Raw genomic sequence first — 22215 nt, 5'->3', positions numbered from 1 at the left:
TGAAACGCGGGTCAATTTTTAACTCGGGTTAATATTCTTTGTTACAAAGACATGATCACTATTGTTTAAGTAGTTTTAATTCAACCAACTTTAATTAATATTCTTTGTTGTTCTAATCTATAATCAACAAACCCATATATATATATATATATATATATATATATATATATATATATATATATATATATATATATATATATATATATATATATATATATATATATATATATATATAATCTTTTATCATGTTATATCATTAAAGGTTTCAAATCCATCCACTAATGCAATTGAAAATGTGTGCAAATGTGTATCATTAGTGGTCAAGGTAGTACTTATTTCTCATTTTTTTTCCATATCATTAGAGGTTACGGTTTTTGACTGCTAATGATATAAATCTGTAATGTTATCATTAGCGGACGGTTAGGTAGTTCGTTAATGATAAAATTTATCATTAGTGGTCAACATCCTGACCACTAATGCAACATTATATCATTAGTGGACGTTGTATCATTAGAGGTTGCTACACTGCTTTGCTACTTCTTCTGAAATTTCTTTAAAACTGCTCAGTCCGATTTAATATCTATTTATGCGTACGCTTTTAAACGATGATTATGCTAAGTATGTGTATATTAATAGACATTGCAGTAGTTCATACACTTTACATAAAAGGAATAGAATAATGAAACGCGCCATTTTAAATAGATCTTTTCTCGTAATAACGAGATAATTAACTCGTAATTACGAGAAATAAATATTTTTTTAAGTGGCCATATTCGTCTTTCGTATATACTACTACATTATCAATAAGCATTCAATTGCATTTTGCATGCTATTAAAAGACAAAATCAAAAAATCTTACTCTAAAAATGGCCTGGTATAATGCATTCTGAATTTTTAGCATTAACAGCTGGTTTAAATGCGAATAAGGAAGAAATGTTATATCAAGGAAAATTATCTTAAAATGAGGAACGTCGCGTGTATCCATAATATACCTCAAAAATTTTTGACGGCATGTTATGTTACAGAATTAATGCATTCAGTCAATGATTTATATGTATGTTCAGGTACACACGTCTTATTTCATTCATTCATAACTCAATTATTTTAATGCATGTAACGCTTAGATGGTGGTTTATTATAAATGTATAAAGCATGAATAAAAAAAATATTTAAATGCATGTACATGTATAAGGTAAAAAATTGAGGAAATGAAGTTAAAGGAACACTACGCTACCCCCCCCCCCCTTTTTTTTTTTACGGTTTTAAGATATATAGGAAAACTGCCTATTTTCTTTTTATTTACTTGTTAAGATTTTTTGGATGAATCTGCCCCCCCCCCCTCCCCACTTTTAAAACGATCATACGTGCTTGAACTTTGAATTTATTCTTAATTAACAATTCAAATCCAAACACGTATATTAACATACTCGTCCAATTTATAGGTGGAGAGGAATAGAAAATTCCAAACTAATGTACAGACTAGATAATATTGTTATTAAAAAAAGCCAGAGAAAATTTGAAAATTGAACCTGCAATAAATGTAATAGGCGAAGAATAGATTAGATGCCTTAAAATTTTCACGAATGTTTTTATTCATAATTACGCCTAAATTTGTGAATGCTTTCCAATTATTGATTAAAGGTATGGTAAGAATCCCTTTACAATAATTATGACATCCCCTGTGTGTATTGTTGTTAGTATACACACGCCAACAGTAGCTTCCATGTATACACGGCCAGTTAAATAACAGCAGGTGTAATAAAGCCTCCCAATATGTATTAGAGTATCCCAAATTAGAGAAGGGACGGGATATACGATACACCTTGTTGTTAATTGGGGATCTCTCTCTCTCTCTCTCTCTCTCTCTCTCTCTCTCTCTTAAATTACAGTTTATATACACACATATAGATACACATTGCTGACATTTTAAAAACTTGAAAAATACAGCAGATATTTTTTTTTATTCCGTGTTTAGATGGATAGTATGTATAGCCATATCTGTGAGGTATTCCTATAGCTTGAATGTGTTGTCCTTATATTAAAGAAACTTTTAAAAAATACTCGTCATCTCTATATAAGGAAACACTCAATAGTTTGTTAGTCAGATATCTACTGAATTTTGTCATCCACTGCGTTCTTTAATGTAACCATCCGACCCACCTCCTTCCTATTCAAAACCTCTATCATTCATGAAATAAATGAGATGATCATATGCACCGGCAGCGAAGATCGTTATATACTTCAGCAAAAATAATTATAGAAATGGGTTGATATTTGTCTGTAATCGGATTTTTGCACGTTTACAACTATTTTGAATGTAATATTTGCGGAATTTTCATGCTATGATATTTGCGGAATAGTTAAAATATTTGCGAAACAGCACCACATTTTTTTCAAAAACGTTTAAATTATATGTTGATATACGTGGTGCGCTGGTTAAGGTAGAAATGCTAAAACGTTTTAATTCAAGAACGTCTGCTTTTCCTGAGCCATTAACAACTAATGCACGAGCGTTTATCTATGAATACGAATTCTCTACATTTAGCTATTATTTCTGTAACTCACAATTAGAAAATCAGTTCAATAATCAGACGATCATAAAAAACGACAATTGCACATGTTAGATTGAAGATAACCAAAACTATATATAGAGTTTCTATATACCGGGTACATATAAGATCTCTCATGATATTTGTGATATCGATAGAATACAAATTTTATCTAACGACCTCTAATCCCATCTTTAATTTTATTTTAATGGATTAAAAAAAGACATATTAGCTCGTATGTCAGTCGTACTTTTAAAGAAGAACAAAAAATGACTTTAGATTGCTAAAATTCGTTAAGTCAAGTCACTTTCGACTCTGGTTTGAAATCATTTTGTATACCACATGGTCTCGTGACATTTAAAAAAATCAGTTATTTTATTCAAAATAACAAGCACAATCGTCATTAAATCATGTTTGCTAGCAAATTGAATAATGAATTAAATAAATAAATTATGAATAAAATTTATATTTATCTATGAGTGTAAAATGGCAGCTTTGAATTTGCAAACACTGTGAATCAAATGCATGTAAAACATATTAATTTCACACAAAAAATTCCCCTAGAGCCCCACCGCACCCACTCCCCCCATCCCCGGCTAGCATGTGATGAAATAGTCTGTCTTTGAAGGGACTGTAACATGGGTAAACCTTATGACACCACAACTTTATAGTATATTGCGATCCTCTTCCGGGTATATCGAAGCAGTAACTTTTTTAAAAGTGGCAAAACAGGCACTGCGAAAAAAAAAATGATCTTATTAACTGATTAGTTCATAATATCTCCCTCTAGTCTTCAGAAAGTAAAAGTAAATTATTATTTGAATCCATAATATATATTCACCCTATGCAGTGCCTGCGTACGCTCTCTGTAGAAACATGGAAGGAAACGTTTATAAACCAGTAATAATCAACACAAACAAATTGCGAATTTAATATCTAGGTAGCGTTGTAATACCATTGCATTGCATAAACAAAAACAATTTAACAAAAAAAAATATTAAACGCATTTTTATACAAAAGCAGTCATAGTATTCACACGTGATTCGAAATTCCCCATTCTGAAGGGGGGGGGGGGGGGGTTACAAAATGCAGCCATATTGTCCACATTTTATATATGCTGTAAAATTTACCTTTTTTTCATCAGGTGATCAAATAATCTAGAGTTTATGGGAAACAACTGATTACTTTAAAATTAAACAGATAATCCATTACGAGAGCCGATCTAATCATATATAAGCTCGAAATAACAATAAGGTCATATTATATTAAATATCAAAATTTACCTTGTATTCATTAATTTTTTTTCTTTTAAACATCTATCTACATGTGTATAAAAGTTGTTTTGTACAATTGAATAAGATAAATAAAATATTGAGGTATAAGGTTTGTGCATGTGCCAAATAAAGAATACAATTTTTTACAGTATTTTAAAATTCTTTGACATATAATCTGCCGTCAAATAGGTAGAATCAAAATTGAAAGGAATTATTTACCTTTCAAAGACTAATTCTCACCCCAGTTAAGTTAATTTAGGTTCATTGTGGTTTCACTGTGGTTCATTGTGGTTTCATTGTGGTTCATTGCGGTTCATTGTGGTTCATTGTGGTTAAAAGACGCGCACATTTCAGGCATTTCCTTTTAATACCACGAGAATTATATTACGGAAACTAGCGCATTCGTCACTGCGGCAACGATTTTTTTTTCTACATGAAGCTCTTCCTGTTTGGTCCCGTTTCAATCATACCTCAATTTTTTTTTCTAAAAATAATACCAGTGTTTTCGATAGAAAAGGTGTCGTTCATTAATAGCTTATTGCAATAGTTTAGCTGAATATAACGTTTATTTTTCGTCCATTCCGGCGGTTACGCCATGCCTTTTCTCGCAGCAAGGCAGTTGCCATATAAGGTCATGTCAAAATTCGACAAACTTGTAGACTTTACATTTGTCAATTTGTATCATGTCAGATGTGCTATTGCCGAGCCTGAAGTTACAAATGCAGAAACTACGGATTATAAGTGTGCAAAGTAGAAGGTTAAATTAACTAATGTAAACAATAAAGTTGCAAAATGTGCATCATGCGAAGGAACTGAGTCAAATCTTACACTTGTTTATGCCCGAGTTTTATAGGTTACACTATCAGAATTACACATATTCATACTCAGACCCACACATCAACACGATTGCATATTCGGATTTACAAGTTTACATGTCTGGATTTTTGAACACGATTACCCTCCATGGGGGGGGGGGGGGGTCGATGGATATTGTCGGGGGGGGGGGGGGGGGTCAGAGACATATTTTTGAGATTTTATTATATATAATTATTAAAATTAAATTTTCTGGGGGGATGGGATCCGGACCCTCTCTACCCCTTTACTGCATGTGTGAAGTTATTAATATTGAATTTTCCGGGGGGGGGGGGCCTCTCCCCCTCTAGATCCATACATGAGCTAGAAGGAGTGTCGCACAATGAAATTAGAATGTTACTGTGTTTGATCCACGGTAAACAGACAGCTGGTAAGTGACAGGAGTCTGGAAGTGCATATGTATGTACATTATGGCGGACATTACATTTTATGTGAAGTATATAGCCAGCACTGGTAAACATATATATGTCACATATATACACATTAAAATATTTATAAACATTCATAGTAAGCACAATGGCCTAGCGCATGCGTACCAACAATACCATGGATTAATCGGAAAACCTTTGCGAGTATGGTGCCTGCATCAAATTCTATGTAATCGAACGAGACTTTCCGAATGCTATCAAAAAAGGCGAAGGCGAAGGAGCAATAGTAGTATGAATTGATCGCTCCTTATCTGCCAAAGTTTGGGATTTTTATGTGTTTAATTTGCTTAATGTTTAAATGAAATACTTAACTAACGATAATAAGATTTCTTTTATGTACAAAATAATGTGTAAGTTTTTTCTATGAATGAGGTTTTTTTTAAGAGAGATAGGCTTTTGACTTTTGGATGGACGTTAAACATACAAAAAAAACTTGAATGGCTTTACGAGTGCAGACTTGATCACCGCGACTGCACCTACATGTATATAGGGACTATACGTTACGCAGACAGGGGTGTTCCCATACCCGCTCAACTCAACATGTATCAAAGTTGGTCTAACATTGATTATATTTCTTCAATGAAAACACAAAAATAAAACAAGTACAATAAATTCTACAGCAAAAAGTACCTATTACAATACATTTATTAACAAACGGAGAACGATCATTATTTTATAAATTGATTATCTTACTAATTGGTCAACATTGAGAAATTCAAATAAACAATCAAAATCAATCAAGTAAAAGACGAAACTCTAACACATATAGAGAAATAAGCTACCCGCTTCAGTATCGTGTGATACTTACCTTGAACTGTAAGAGAGGTTACCGCAGTTTTTGTCTGGGGACCAGTAATTGTATTGATAAAGGTAACAGAACATTGGTACTCTTTCTCATCCAAATACTGCACTTCCTTTACTCTCATCACAGCACGATAAGTGTTTGAACCAATGGAAGTTACATTCAGTAACTCTGCTCGATCTTTCAGATTCATGGCAGATTCTGTGGTGGTAAAAGAGTTGCTCCCTAGTCCAGGAGGTGAAAATGTGGCAATGTTTTCATATTCCGGTGTCCCTGACGTCTTAGCTTTCCAGACAATAAGTCCACTGTACACTGACTCACCAGAGTCTACAGTATATGTACAAGTTAAGTCCACAGATGATCCAACTGTAGCTGTGACATATGCTGAAGTTTGAACTGTTCCGCTATCTCCTCCTAAATCAAACTAGTAAAACTTAATCATACAACGAGTAAGTATATAATGCAAATGCCTAAATTTACTAGGTTTCGTTGACTATTCTTATCATTATGTCATGTTGTAAATTTTGTATTTACACCCACCCAGTAAATTCAAAATTTACAACATGACAATTATGCTCCAAACTCACACTGCAAATCAATGTAACAAGATGCCCGCATTTCGATGACAAACAATATTATGTATTCAAAATGTGTAAAAAAAAAACCACGAGAATATAGTACTTGAATGAAATGGCGGTTCAATGAAACTAACCTTTATTGAGATATCTTGAACACTTGAGTCATTTATTTATTTTTACGGGACAATGTTCTCATTTTATTTACAAATAAAATAATCGCGGAAATTATGGAATACTGTATACAGTTATTTTATTTGAAATGGAAATAATTAAAAGGTATAAATATTTTAATTGATAAATATTTGAATATTTATATCTTCAAATTTTTTCCCTTTCAGAAAGAAAAACAAAACTGTATATTCCATAATTTTTGGGATTATCTTATGTGACATTGGTTTCGCAAACATTTTAACAGCACTCAAAACACAGTACGCAAAAATGATGTTGCGTATGTTTGCTATGAGAATCTTTTAAAATCGCAAAAATAATTGATACCAAAAAGGGTTATCTTTTTACCAAATAATCGGAATTTTTGCGTCACGCGAAAACCCTCCATAAATAAACAATACCTAGATGAATGGTTAGATGGATGGCTATACATGTAGTAACGAAATATATTCATACTTCTGTGTTTTACTAGTATAGGCATGTGAGTAGAAGTAGAGAATATGAGTGAACTTGCTATATGTACAAGCCGTAAAACATGCTACTTCTTGATATGGATTCAAAAATATTCAGAGTCGGAAATGTTTTAACTCATTAAAAAATAGGTATATTTTTTTTTTTATAATTTTTTCCTTATCCTACATATAAATTATATTAAGAAAACGATAAAAATAAAATGTATTCGAAATAACAGTTTTATCCACCGTTACATGAAAATTGTTACGAGTGCATATAATTCTTTAATTAAAATTTCTTAAAAATTAACAGGGAGTTTTGAAAACGTGAATTTAATACGTAAGCATTTCATCAAACATGGTCGGTAAAGAATGCCTTTTAATAATAAGTGTCCGTCTTATTGTCTAATAGCATACTGGTAAAAAAAAAACTCCGATCATCTTGTTCAACGGTAGGTCACACCGCCGCGATTTAAACATGGCTGCAGCAAGGACCGAGATGAATTAACCGCGATGGTGCAAAGCGGAAAGGATTAATTAACCGCGAGGGGAGCGCGGTTAAATACGGGATCCGCTTGACAGTACTATATATATACTTGTATCCTATCATATCGTGGGTTCTAATGGTATCGCAGTATTTTTGTTTAAGTATAGTAGCACGCGCTGATATTGACATTTGACGCTAGGTTATTTTAGACATAATAAACAGAGACACGCTAAACATCACTGAGGTATATAATACACCCCTGCGAATGTATTCGGAATGTTTCCTTTATCGTTGCTAAGTACGTAATATATACAGAGGTGCTCGAATGAAAGTTCACGAGACTTCACCGAGATTTGTTCAATTCCTGTGAAATTTCGAGCGGAAGTATAAGTGTTCGGATAATATTCTCAAAATACATAAGTACTAGTCGTTTTTCATATCATATCCTACTTTGATTTATGTTAAAACGGGAAAAGCTTTCAAGATGTATGTCTTATTTCACCATCTAGCAGTTATTCATATAAAACGATAATATTCAGAACAGAGTTATCGTTCGTGTTCAACCACGTGTAGAGTAGTTGAAAATATAAACAATGGGTTGCTTAATAAAATCATAGCCATGTTGATGCTTGTGGTGTGCAATACCATATTTTTCAAAAAAATAATGGATATCTGTTTTTCATTAAAACTTAGTATATCGAGCCATTTTCAAGGAACATTCTGCATAAAATGGTATAGTCTGTTTCACTATTGATGTTATTACTCGGTCAGGCGCGGATCGAAAATTAATCCTCAGAAGGGATCTCCTTTAAGCATGTAAATTGTTGCAAAAGCAGACAAAAACTAATTTTTGTATAGTCACATTTATTTCTAGAATACATTTTATTCACCAATTAATGAATATAAAGTTTAAAATCAATAAACCTCTAAATTTTATATTTGACTACAAGAACCTAGATACTGTGAAATAGACTATATACACGAGGTACGATTTTTACTGCGAAACTAAAAGGGTCAAATAAAACCACGTGGTTTAAAATTTGAATGACAATAACATTCGCAGGGGTGTAATAGAGGAACTCACAATAACATTAGTTATTTCCGTATTGATGGCTTTTTTTTTACAAAATGATTTAATTACCGCGATATCATAGGACTGGCTCATACATTTTCGATAGACTCTCATAAATAAAATCGCAAATATGTATCACAAACATGTCAAAGATTTAAATGCACCACAAGCTGACATTGACAATCCACAAAACTCTTACTCGGAATAATACATTTTACGTCCGTGAAATGACAAAACCGCCTCTTTGGTTTCTAAACATTAAAAACCAACTTAATTGTGTCTAAGGCAGACATATTGTCTCCCCGAAATAAAAACCCTGGTAGGGTTGATTCAGATAATGGAATACGGAACTAGTATTGTAAATAAGAAATATTACAATGTTAACTTACCAATAACATGATTTATTAGGTTAGTAAGCTGTAGAGATATTAGAAAACTGAACTATTCTTCACAAGTAATAACCAATATAGTTCGAAATATATACTGAAGTCGGCAAATGTACAAGAGATACACAGCCATCAGTGATCGAAGGATGACAGTATGTGCAGGACAATTTGGCAAAACATATCATACATGTCATAGGTCACCATGTACCGTCATGTAGTAGAGTCTACTGCAAAACCACATGTAAGGCTCTGATGTTCTTTCATGAATTAATCATAGATGATATATACATAACTGTAGTTCTCTAAAATAAAATTTATAATTGGTCATTCTGTTTGTTTGTCATATTCGGACAAATACACCATGTAAAAGTGAGAATGTGTAAAGCTAATATCTTTGGAATGTATCACTGTTAACACTTAGGACTTGTTGCTACTTTGGTGGAAGTTGAATATGTCATTAGAGAAAACTCTGCTGAAAAGATTCAGTGCATGAAATCTCGTTATTCACAAAGGCTCTTCAAGTGTGTGTTAACATATAGAAGGATTGGATGAAAGTCTCTAAAGACTTCTATGGCAATAACCGTAGTTTGACCTGAATAGTGGAGTCATAATCTAGTAAAAAATCTTACCTTCAAAAAATATTGTTGATGAAAATAAAATAAATAAATAACGTGGAAAAAATTCCATGCTTTTTAATCCCTTATGAAGTTTTTAACACGAAATAATTCTTGTAATACAAGGCTGCTTTCAAACAATAATTGCCACCTTGTTTTACTTCCTTGTTGGTTGTAGAACGCGTCCTAAATCCACTTCTGCCATTGTCACGTGACCAGGTGATGCCAATCAAGTTAAGTGGGTGTATCTTGAGTCCTATTTCAGTATTTTAAAAAGTCGTCACATTTTGTCTACATTGCTTATTGTAAACAAAATAGATAAATTGGTGAGTATAAGGAGAAACATTATGAGACTAGTCACTGTTGTTGACAATTATACCGGTCTACACTCATCGTGATATGTAACACTATATTTTTACAACGCTTCACTGAAAAAGCAGGAAATTTAATCCTCACTTCATATGTTCTTCTATCGTTTTAGGTTAGCTAGTTGTGTCATTCAGGTCCTATTTAGGGCTTTTCGACTTTCGGTCGAAAAGACCTAATATCGTTTTCGTTATGTTTTATCATACAGCATTATTGTAAATAATAGCATTTATGTAAATTGTGATATGTTATTTTTATGCTGGTACCAAAAATAGTAGTCTAGTGATAATATATACTTGTAATTCTAATTTTTGAGTACTTTTGAGTATTTAGCTGATCTTCCTTTTTGTCTACATTAGCCAATCAGAGTGCGGCATTTAGTCGCGCGATGTTTTGACTTAACTGTCAGCTGTCAACAAGTTTGTAAACACCGCAGTCAAGTTTTTGTGGAGGTAATACTATCTCTAGTGGTTATTTAATTTTCCCGAGGCAGGCTCCGTCCAGACAATGGCGATAGATGTTTGTACATGTATAATCGGACATTCGTTCATTCGCCTTTCGAACGACTCTCACGATTTACGGAATTTCTGAATTTCCTCAAACCTCACACCACAGGGGCTCGTCACGAAGTTTTTTCAACCTTTTATATATACCACCTCTATACTATAAAATACACAAGGGAGGAATCAAAACTCGAAAAAATCGCTACCTCCCGATTTCGGTCGCCTCGTATTAATTCTTCTCGGACGTTAAACCCTGCACTCTAGGTATCATTAGATCGGGAAAGGACCATAGTTTTTAGGAATACCTGCAAAATTTAAACATCGGCAACAATTAATATTATTTTATATATTTTGTATTTTATAGTACAGAGGTGGTATATATAAAAGGTTGAAAAAACTTCGTGACGAGCCCCTCTCTGACATCCTTCAATGATGTCATGACTGTGAACAGCCAGCTCAAGTCAGAGACTGAAAAGCTTCATGGAATTCATTTTTGTTCTCATCGTGGTTTCTGGGCGGACCTAACCTACCTGGGGAGAGATGGGGGTCAACATTGAATCTGGTTCTCGCCACATGGAGAAATACCTTCACAACATTAGAATAGCTGTCCTTCAACATTCAAGATAAGCAGTCTGACATATTTTTATTATTCTTTGAGCTAAATTGCATTCATAGTGTTCAATACATTCACAGGCATATGCATAAAATTAATTAGCTGGTAGGTGTATAAAGAATGTTCATATGTACTATTTTTTCCTGTTCACATGCAGGGTCATGTGTACTATTTTACGGTTCACATGCAGAGACGTGTGTACCCCTTTTCTGATGCACATGCAGAGTTATTTGTACTATTTTTCTGCATGGTTCACATGCAGAGTCGTGTGTACTATTTGTCTGGTTCACATGCAGAGTCCTGTATAATTGATTCACATGCAGAGTCATGTGGTTTATTTTTCTGGTTCACATGCAGAGTCGTGTGTACTACAGTGTATTTCTGGTTCACATGCAGAGTCGTGTGTTCTAATTTTGATTCACATGCAGAGTCGTGTGTACTGATTTTGATTCACATGCAGAGTCGTGTGTACTAATTTTGATTCACATGCAGAGTCGTGTGTACTAATTTTGATTCACATGCAGAGTCGTGTGTACTAATTGTGATTCACATGCAGAGTTGTGTGCACTAATTTTGATTCACGTGCACAGTCGTGTGTACTAATTTTGATTCCCATGCACAGTCGTGCAATATTTTTTCTGGTTCACGTGCAGAGTCATGTGCACTATTTTTCTGGTCAGCATGCAGAGTCGTGTGGACTATTTTTTCTGTTTCTCACTCATGGTCATGTGGACTATTACTAATGCACATGCAGAGATTCCATTTTTATATGCTCATGCAGATTCATGCACACATGCTTTATTTGTATTGTTACATGTATGTAAGTTTACATGTGAATCTAAAGATATACACTGTTTTGGCGCAAGTCCTGATAATTTCATTTTCCTATTTAATGTTTGTGTGTCAAAAATTGCAATTAATCAAATAATAATTAGCTCGTGTGCACCTATATCCGCATGATTTGAGTGAAAATTTGTACACTCAAAAGTTGCATTAATTGTATATTGGGTACATTTAGAAAATCGATTATAACAGTTTTGAAATATCTTGTAGGTGTTACCATGCCAAAACGCAAACATCCTGTGGAGACAAGTGAAGGTACTAGAGCAAAACATAAACCTCAGGCTGAACCAATCGATTACCAAAGACTTGCGCAAGAAATTGTTAAATTGCAAAAACCCAACTCTGATGCATCAAGCAGTACAGTGGTACCCCTAGAAAATGCTGCATCTGCTACATATGCAAACACCGTCAATGAATTACCTGCACCAACGACTGCTTCTTCGTCTATGCAAGATAACCCTATATTGTCAGTAGTATCTCAACTTTTAGAAAACACAGGTGAGCCAGTAAGCACAAACAAAGGTTTCTTCAATTCTGATAATCTTATCTCTGTAACAGAAGGTATTCCTCTTGGTGCGACAGTACCACAAAAGATAAAGGCAAAAATTTGGTCGAACGAATTTTTTGATTTAAAAGTATTATCGTCGCACCAAGATGAAGAACCTCTTACGTTGTGCATTACTCCAGTGGTCATTAATGTGCAGCAAAGTTTAAAATCAAAAACCCCCATGTTCATCAGTCAGTGGATTGATGCCTTTCTTATCTTTATTAACATTAGAATTCAGAAACACCCATCAGAAACTCCCCATTTATTAAAATACATGAGCTTTATTAGAGAAATGCAAAGACTGCATGGGGATGTTGCTTGGAGAACATATGACGAATCTTTCAGAAAGTTTAGGGAGTCTTTGGCTGCATGTAGATTGGCAAAAACCTATTGAAGAATTAAGAGGTAAATGTATTGCCATGTCCAACATTTGCAGTGAAAAATCTTACTAGTATTATTGATTTTGTTGGTTTGAACCCTGCTCTATACAAGGGTCACAGCTTCAGGTTAGGGGCAGACACTCATGCAGCACATTTGGGTAATTCTGAAAACTGCATTCAATAAATGGGAAGATCAAAATCTGATGCTATTTGCAGATACATACGTTTGTCAAGCTTTACATTTTAAATATGTATAGCAAATGCTATGTATATATATTTTTCTTGTAAGATTTTCACAGTTCAGAAGTTAACTGCTGTGTATTATAATTGTATCTGATATGCATTGTTTGTGTTTTTAATTCAATGCATAGATTTGTTGTATGTCAAAAATCAGTTCTCATCACAATTCCCTATCATTTGTCTTATATTGGACATTATTCAAAGTGTGATTCATGTATAACATTTATCTATACTAATGTGCATGTGCATGATGTGGTTACACATAACATAACACAGGTCAGAAGTAAACTGATGTGTTTATGTGCTGTATAGTTTTTGTTTTTTTTAACCATTGTTTCTGTTGTTTGATTTTGTCATTTGAGTAACATGTGCCTACTGGTTCATCTGAAAATGTTTGATTACATGTATATCTGTCTTTAAAACATGTTTGATAGTAAAACAAACTTTTAACATGTATATTATATAGCAGCTGTTATTTTAACACAGGGCAGAAGTCAACTGATGTGTTTATACTTGCAAGGTAATTAAAAATAAGATGTTCCTAGTGGTATTCAAATTTTTAACTGGTTTGGTTATAGATAATCTGTGCGTTCATGATATATTAATATTTATATCTCCATATAAGGCAGGGGTTAGTCATTGCCATATGTGTTGTATGTACTGCCATATTTCATATTGTTGACTACCATATCTGGCTAGTCCACTTTGTGTGGGGTCTTTTTGTGCAAACCTGCTGTTTGCTTTTGGTGGCTGTTTTTGTTCAACAATATTTTTGTTGCATGTATATTTGGTACATGTTATAATGTATACATCTTTGTTTAACATGGGGGAGGTCATTTGCTCACCTTTTACAACTTACATTCAATGTCTGGTAATTGGTATTATGACTGTTTGAAGACCTCCCCTTATTGCCTAATTTTTCTTATTAGCAAAAATAAATGGCAGTACATACACACAACCAAGTTTTATATTTTTCTATCAATCCTACATCTTTGTTTAACATGGGGGAGGTCATTTGCTCACCTTTTACAACTTACATTCAATGTCTGGTAATTGGTATTATGACTGTTTGAAGACCTCCCCTTATTGCCTAATTTTTCTTATTAGCAAAAATAAATGGCAGTACATACACACAACCAAGTTTTATATTTTTCTATCAATCCTAGACAGATCAACAATATTACATAATACAGCATTATTGTAAATAATAGCATTTATGTAAATTGTGATATGTTATTTTTATGCTGGTACCAAAAATAGTAGTCTAGTGATAATATAATTGTAATTCTAATTTTTGAGTACTTTTGAGTATTTAGCTGATCTTCCTTTTTGTCTACATTAGCCAATCAGAGTGCGGCATTTAGTCGCGCGATGTTTTGACTACGTCACTTTAACTGTCAGCTGTCAACAAGTTTGTAAACACCGCAGTCAACCCACCCTCCTTCCCCTTCATCACCATTGTAGTTGGGGATTTATTTTGCAATGTATTACACATGTTTGTTGCTGTTGATGTATGAAATGCTGTTTTTGTTCACAATATTTTTGTTGCACGTATATTTGGTACATGTTATAATGTATACATCTTTGTTTAATATGGGGGAGGTCATTTGCTCACCTTTTATAACTTTCATTCAATGTCTGGTAATTGGTATTATGACTGTTTGAAGACCTCCCCTTATTGCCTAATTTTTCTTATTAGCAAAAATAAATGGCAGTACATACACACAACCAAGTTATATTTTTTCTTTATCACATGTTTATCCCAATATACGGTGGATATCACTCATGGGATAAATTTTTGATATTCCACTGTGTGTTCTTACGCCATGTGACGTCATAGATAATCATTACGTAGGTTTAGACGGTTGATTGACGTAGAATGAAAAAGTAAATAATTAATTCAGTTGAGGGGTGTTAAATTGAGATAATAATTTGAAACATTTAATGTTGTTTCAGTTATTTGTCGTGAATTCTTAAAAAAATGTTAGAAAATGAATGTCTGTTTGTTAAACTTCAATGAACTTTTTTTCCATGCGTAACGTTGTTGACGTGTTGTAAATAATTTGTTGTACGGCTCACAATCTTAAGTTTTACAGAAAAAGTTGGGATTAACAAAACACTTGCTAAAACATGTGATAAAAAGAATCTCTCATGATTTGCGATGGTATATGATTTTTATCCAACTCGTTGTGTGTTTTCTATCCCCTCGCCAAGGCTCGGGGATAGAAAACACACAACGAGTTGGATAAAAATCATACTGGTACTGTACCAGTTATCGGCTAAGACCAGTTATCGGCTAAACTGAGGGTTCGGGTTTATAGCATGCGACTATCCGAGATTTTTTAATTCAGTCGTCTGTTTCGAAAAAAGAAAAGTAAGTTTGCTTGAAAACTTTCTTGAATATGTTTTAAACATGCTCTTAAACGATCATTGTTTACCGCTGATTTACATCTTTGCACTTTCAGCTATGGGGAAAGTGACGTAATAAGTTAAAAATAAGATATGAGCTCTTTGTGATACGTTAGTATATCCCTTCTTTGATTTGACATATAATATCAATACATATAAAATTTCTAAACAAAAGAAATTCACTAAATTCTGAGAGATTCATGGTGCAGTTGAACGCCTGGTTGCACAATAATGTATTGAACAGCATACGATTTTATGTATTAACGTATGATGATAAACGGATAATTTTATGAGTTTTGTTTATGTACTATAGTAACCCTACGACCTATTGGCTGAACCCGAAAGGGACATAATTCAATTTAAACTTTGCAGAATGTAAAATCAATATGTAAAGGGATTTTACTGCGTTATTATCACGAAGCCGATAACTGGTACAGTAAATCGTAAAAACTCGGCAAATTCGGAGCGTGCTAAATAGCACAAAATCAATATGTTTGCGTTCTAAATGATGACATAAGCTAACAGATTGATAAATTAGGAGTTCACCATTTAAAAATATGTCAAGTTTTATTCAAATATATCAAGAAATAAGGAAACACGAAAAGAAAACGTAAAATTATAGCCGATAACTGGTACAGTGCCAGTATACCATCGCAAATCATGAGAGATCCTATATATCAATCCTAGACAGATCAACAATATTACATAATAATTATTCTTCTCGACAACGTTTTGTCGGCGGTTTTTTTTTTAAAACGGAAGAAAAAAATATAATGTTTAATTATTGTAGCAATCTATTAATTCTCTCGTATGTCTCTTTTTGGGCTTCCGGTTTATATACTTCCGGTTTACACATGCAAAATACTAAAAGGACCGTTGTATCTATTTTATTTTTTGATTATAATCAAAGAAAGTTTGGAATAAGATATTTTTCTTGCTATTATATACAAAATCTTAACCAACAACTTCTTCCTTTCACTTACTTATTTCGAGACATTAGGCTTCAAACTTTGAAAAAGGGGAAATGAAAAAAAGTAAAAATAAACGACAAATTTTTAAAATGAGGCAAGGGAAATGTTAGAGTTGTCATGATCATCATATATTTTAAGTTTCGTTTAAAACTATCGAGAAGTTCCGGTTTTATAATTAAAATCGGATGAAAATTTTAAAAAGTCGCAGCTAAAGGGCTGTGTTGAATATTGACCCCTCAAGATCCCTTATTTTCCGGAATTTAATTTTCAGAGCCTTTTCCGGTCTGTGCATTAGGTCCCATATTATGAATATGAAAGAAAAAAATATTTGCTTAAAAACTGCTTGAGAAAACGTGACCCGCATGAATTTTATTTAACATTAAAACTCCCATAGACAATTGTCTATGGGAGTTTTAATGTTAAATAAAATTCATGCGGGTCACGTTTTCTCAAGCAGTTTTTAAGCAAATATTTTTTTCTTTCATATTCATAATATGGGACCTAATGCACAGACCGGAAAAGGCTCTGAAAATTAAATTCCGGAAAATAAGGGATCTTGAGGGGTCAATATTCAACACAGCCCTTTAGCTGCGACTTTTTAAAATTTTCATCCGATTTTAAAAATGTTTTCGGTTTATAGTTAAAAATGGAGAGTATAATTTGAAAAATATGGTCCGAGGGGCTTTTTTTTAGCCCCTTATAGTTATAGGGGTTTTAAAGCCCTAAATATTAGAATTTTATTGAAGTTCATAAATTTAATTTCATAGGGTTATCTCGCATTGCTTAAAGAATATAGAGCATAAATAAATTACTCTACTCATTTCAAGTGTTGTGTCCGAGAAATGAAAAATGTTTTTTGAAAATGTTCATAACGAAATTCGAAGTATGCATGTAGCTTTTTATAGAGTTCTGCAGTTATCTTTCTTTTGACATTGTTTTAAGTTCTAATTCAAGCAAGTGGATATACATGTGCCAAGGCGTTGAAGAAGTTGAAAAATATAATTTTTCTGATATTTTTAATACAAAAGGAAAAGGGGATGTCGAAAAGCACTTATTTTTTTTAAAAAAACAAAATAAAATTCTAGTGCAAATTATTTTTTTCTGTTGTTATGCGTCGTGCGCAAGCATCATCCGTTAACATTTAAACAATTTTAATTTCTTGAAACCACATAGCCAATTCTTTTCAGGCCGAATTGTAATTTATACAAACTTTAGTATATAAGCGAAGTTTCAAGAAAATCTACCATCTGGTTCTTTTTAGGGGCCATCTCAAAATACATGTATATTTACGATAAGAATGTAAAGGAAATTGTTATTTTCCGCACTTCGAAGCAGATTAAGAAAATGCATACTTTCAATTTTCCTGAAATTGTAAAATGTGATAAGTATTATCATTTTCTACCTTATATGAAAATCATACTAAATTCTACCGACTGGTATTAAGTTCACCTAATAGCTCACCTAATCGAAGGTGTAAGTGAACTTTCTGATCACCTGTTGTCTGTCGTCCATCCGTCTGTCTGTTCGTCCGCCCGTAACAAATTTTTGTCGCATTTTCGTCAGTATTTATAATTATCAATTGCAGATGCTTGGATTTTAGCACACTCTTTATTTAGTATGTCATATGATGGAATTCATATTTTGAATCATTAAGACGTCAACTGTCTGAAAAATAACGACTCAGGTTTTTTTAGCTAAATTTTCGAACACATTTTCGTCCAAGATTTCTCAGCAACTATAAAACGCAAATGCTTGAAATTTAAACACTCTTTTCTTAGGCATGGCATATGGTTGGATTTATTTTTGTACTTATTAGACCTGAACTTACTAGCTGTAAAATGACGACTTTATTAATTCTAGCCTGAATTTTTAGCTCACCTGAGCTGAAAGCTCAACTGAGCTATTCTGATCACATTTTGTCCGTCGTCCGTCTGTCCGACCGTCTGTCTGTCTGTCCGTCTGTAAACTTTTTACATTTTGAACTTCTTCTCTAAAACCGCTTATCCAATTTCAACCAAATTTGGCACAAAGCATCCTTATGGGAGGGCGAATATAAATTGCAGAAATAAAAGTCCGATCTGTATTCAAAGCGGAGAAAACCTTGAAACTGTAGAAAAGGGGGGGGTGCATTTTTAAAAATCTTCTTCTCAAGAACTACCGAGTCCAATTCAACGTAGTTTAGCAGAAATTATCCTTATGGGAAGAAAAATAAAAATTGCAAAAATTAAGGTCTAATTATGTTTCAAATCTGAGTTATTACGAAAATATTAATAAAGGAAAGGCATGTTTCAATCAGTTTAATAGCTTTGGGTTCTGCATCCGGTAAAATGGGTAGGCAAGACTTGGCCTGGGCAAAACGAAAGATTGGCAGTTATTAATCTGCCAATCTCATTAAAATTTCAGGATATTTGATGGACCAGTATATTTGTATTCGCTGTAAATATTGCTGCAAAATAATACGTATTTGGAATTGACGATTGCCGATATGCCCCGGCTTTTATTTTGCCACGGCCCGGGTTTGCATACCCATTTTACCAAGACTCGTACTCCATACTTCTAAAACGAGGTTCTTTGTTTAAAGCAGCCATGACATTATACGAAAAAGGGTCGATCTGACTATGATGACTTTGCTTGGTGTGCAAAAGTTCGCGTATGAAAGGAAATTTTTGAAACATGCAAAAAATATTGGTACCGATTTTGTGAAGTAAATTGAGGCTAAATATTTCAATGCGTTGACAGTTTTCACACATGACGTTGGTGTTAGCTTATTCTGATTTTCGTTTCGTTTTCCTGTTTTCTTGGCTTGCCAGACAATAAACCCACTGTACACTGAATCACCTGGGTCTAAAGTATATGTACAAGTTAAATCCACTGATGATCCAATTGAAGCCGTGATCGATGTTGAAGTCCGAACTGTTCCACAATCTCCTCCTAAACAAAATAATGTATGTATTAAACAAAGTACAAACAATTCTGTTATTTAGCATGTACCTCCGTTGCATACAAATAATCAGAGTTGTATATTACCTCGTTGAAGGCTTAATTAATTAAGATTTTAGCCTCCTCTATAATAATAACACGATTCACCTGAATAGTACAGTCAAAATTTATTTAAAAATGAAAAGTATAGTGAAAATCGTACCTTCAAAATGTATTTCTGATGAAAATATAATGAAACTACAAAATAAGTCCATGGCTTTTCCAATCGATAACGTTTTTAGCACCAAACAATTCTTGTATTGCCAGACCACTTTTAAAACAATGATTGTTCCACTTTCTTATTGCTGTATATATTGTAAACGTCATGCATTCACTTTTGCAACTGTCACACGACCAGGTGATAACAATCAAGTTGAGTACGTAGAACATGGGTCTTATTTAAAGCCGTCACATATTGTTTACATTGACGATTGTACACAAAATAGATAAGGTGAGTGTAAGGAAAAACATTATGAGACTAGTCACTGTTGTTGACAATTATACCTACACTCATCGGGATATGTAACATTGTATTTTTGCAAAGAATAAAAAAAAAACCAGAACATTTAAAGTATTTTTTTAATCGTAGGAAAATACTGAATTAAATGCATATAAGAGATATCTCCGACAGATCTTACTGGCTATGGTTGTGAAGGCTTTTGCCATCCTGTCATGCTGTTGATGCAAACCAGGAACAGTTTCCTTAATTATAAAATGGAAGTAGACGAGACTTAAATAAGCATTTGACTGACAGTGTCATTCTCAAATGTTTGAACAAATTTGGTGAAAAAAACCCACCACCAAATCGCATATCTGAGTTTCTGTATGTAGATGATATTGAAACAGTCGAACTATAAGCTCGTGCAAAGATATCTCCAAAAATCGATAAATAAACTGTAGATTGTATGCTTGTTTCGTCTCCCCAGTGCATTGAACAAAACAGCCCAATCTTCACTTAAGTTTAACTTAATGTAGATGAATCAATTTTTCTCTACTATTCTAATTTAAATTAGTCATTTTTAATAAAAAAAAAAAATAAACATGAAAAATCAGAATTACATTACGTAATTCATCTGATAACCATTTCGCCCCATTAAAGCGCTGTTTTAAGCAAAAATAAAATTACGAATTCAACAAACAATTAGCATATCAAAATGTCTTTTGAAAATATATCTTAAATTAAAATAGACAGTGACTGAACATCATTTTTTTTAGAAAATAAAATGAAATAAATTGTGGCATATTCCTGCCCTTACATGTACTTGCAATTTATGAATTTATTGCCAGCTACATGTATATTTATACCGACAAAGTATTTTGAATGTAATTACTTTTTCAGTTTTTATTCGTTCCGCCAATGAATTTTCTTCCTCAGTTATTTTCCACAAAAATATTTTGCTTTTAATAAATGCAATGTGGTTTTATATAACTTACGGTGTGTTTAATTGTTAAAAGTACAAAAATTAATCTGTGAGCAATATCATGTAACCTTACTACGATAAGCATTTTAACCGCCTGCTTCTTCTTGTAAGCAATGTTATCCATTGCATTGAGTTCATTTAGAGGAAAGACGAGTGGTGCCGGTGGTTTCAATTGCCAATGACAAAATTTCACAGGTTGCAATTTTTGCTGATTTACATACGCATACATTTTGAATATAGTTTATAATATTTCATTGTGTAAGCATTCAAATGTTTTCATAGAAAACATAACAATTATTATGAATTATTATCATTTAATTAAACCTAAGAAATTGCTTCAAAATAGAAAGCACTAACAAAAATGACAATAATGATGATAATGTTGTTACACATCTTTTTATTAATCGAATGACCATGGGTCTGAAACCACTCACTTGGTCTATTATAATAAGTCGATATGATGATTGAAAAAAGATGATATAAATGTTTTGAATAGAGAGTCACAATATACATGATCGAATTCCCAGGAGGCATATTTCATAAGTATACACAGGTAGATGTCAAGCCTGTCTCTTGGTTAATTCCGTCTGGGGTATCAATTTACGTACTAATATAACTGATTGACCTAAAGTACCAAAACACAGAACGTTGACTTCAGCAAAACGGTTATACAGAGCAAAAAATTGAGTGTTGGGTTAATTTTTTCATATGATTTAAAACGTTTGCTAAATATAATTAATTGTTAGTACATACTGCATATTTCATTGTTTTTGCATTTAAATTTTTCACCTTCATAAAAAATCAAGGAAATTGATATCAACAACAAATAGAATACATTTCAAACACTTTGTTTTACAATACTGACACAAATCAGATTCATATAATTATGATGGAAGTTTTCTAAAGTCCATCACTGCCTTTTTCTCACATCCACTGATTTGAGATTGTCACTTGAAGTTTAAGGTATACGCAGGTAGATGTGAAGCTCATCTCAGAGTACTAAAGCATCGAAAGTTGATATCAGCAAAACTGCGAAACAAAGTTGGTGGTGGCACAGATTAGATGAAGAGCCTGCGTTTTTGAAATAATGTTTTCACGTAGGAATTGAATTAAGTGTTGGAAGAGATAACAAAATAACAGGGATAAATTGAAATAAGATGAAAGTAAAGTATCCCGAGTGAGTTATATTATTATAATAATAACTTTGTCTAAATAAAACAACACTCTGAATGTACATTGTACACTTTCTAATTCTTAACT

General features: G+C 33.0%; 1 protein-coding gene and 1 long non-coding RNA gene across 3 annotated transcripts in view; one reads left to right on the top strand and one right to left on the bottom strand.

Moving 5' to 3' along the window:
* LOC136272509 (uncharacterized) overlaps positions 1–10061 on the bottom strand; it is a 46138-nt gene extending 36077 nt beyond the window's left edge. The window contains exons 1-2 of one of the 2 annotated variants that reach the window (XR_010710519.1): positions 9699–10061; positions 5933–6340 (exon numbers count right to left, since the gene is read on the bottom strand). Coding sequence is in view for 1 of the 2 variants with exons in the window: in XM_066074186.1 (XP_065930258.1) it covers positions 5933–6340; positions 9699–9756 (466 nt within the window). In the remaining variant the exon portion in view is untranslated. The remainder of the gene's footprint in view (positions 1–5932; positions 6341–9698) is intronic. The other variant, XM_066074186.1, reaches the window with a different exon arrangement.
* A 908-nt stretch (positions 10062–10969) lies between these two features.
* Positions 10970–14903, top strand: LOC136273157 (uncharacterized). Its single transcript, XR_010711370.1, has 2 exons — positions 10970–11182; positions 12219–14903. It is a non-coding gene; the product is annotated as an uncharacterized lncRNA (long non-coding RNA).
* Positions 14904–22215: the final 7312 nt, after the last annotated feature.

Source organism: Magallana gigas, chromosome 2 (assembly GCF_963853765.1).
Source record: "Magallana gigas chromosome 2, xbMagGiga1.1, whole genome shotgun sequence".
Classification (NCBI taxonomy): Eukaryota; Metazoa; Mollusca; class Bivalvia; order Ostreida; family Ostreidae; genus Magallana; species Magallana gigas.
This window is presented reverse-complemented; position numbering and strand designations above follow the sequence as displayed.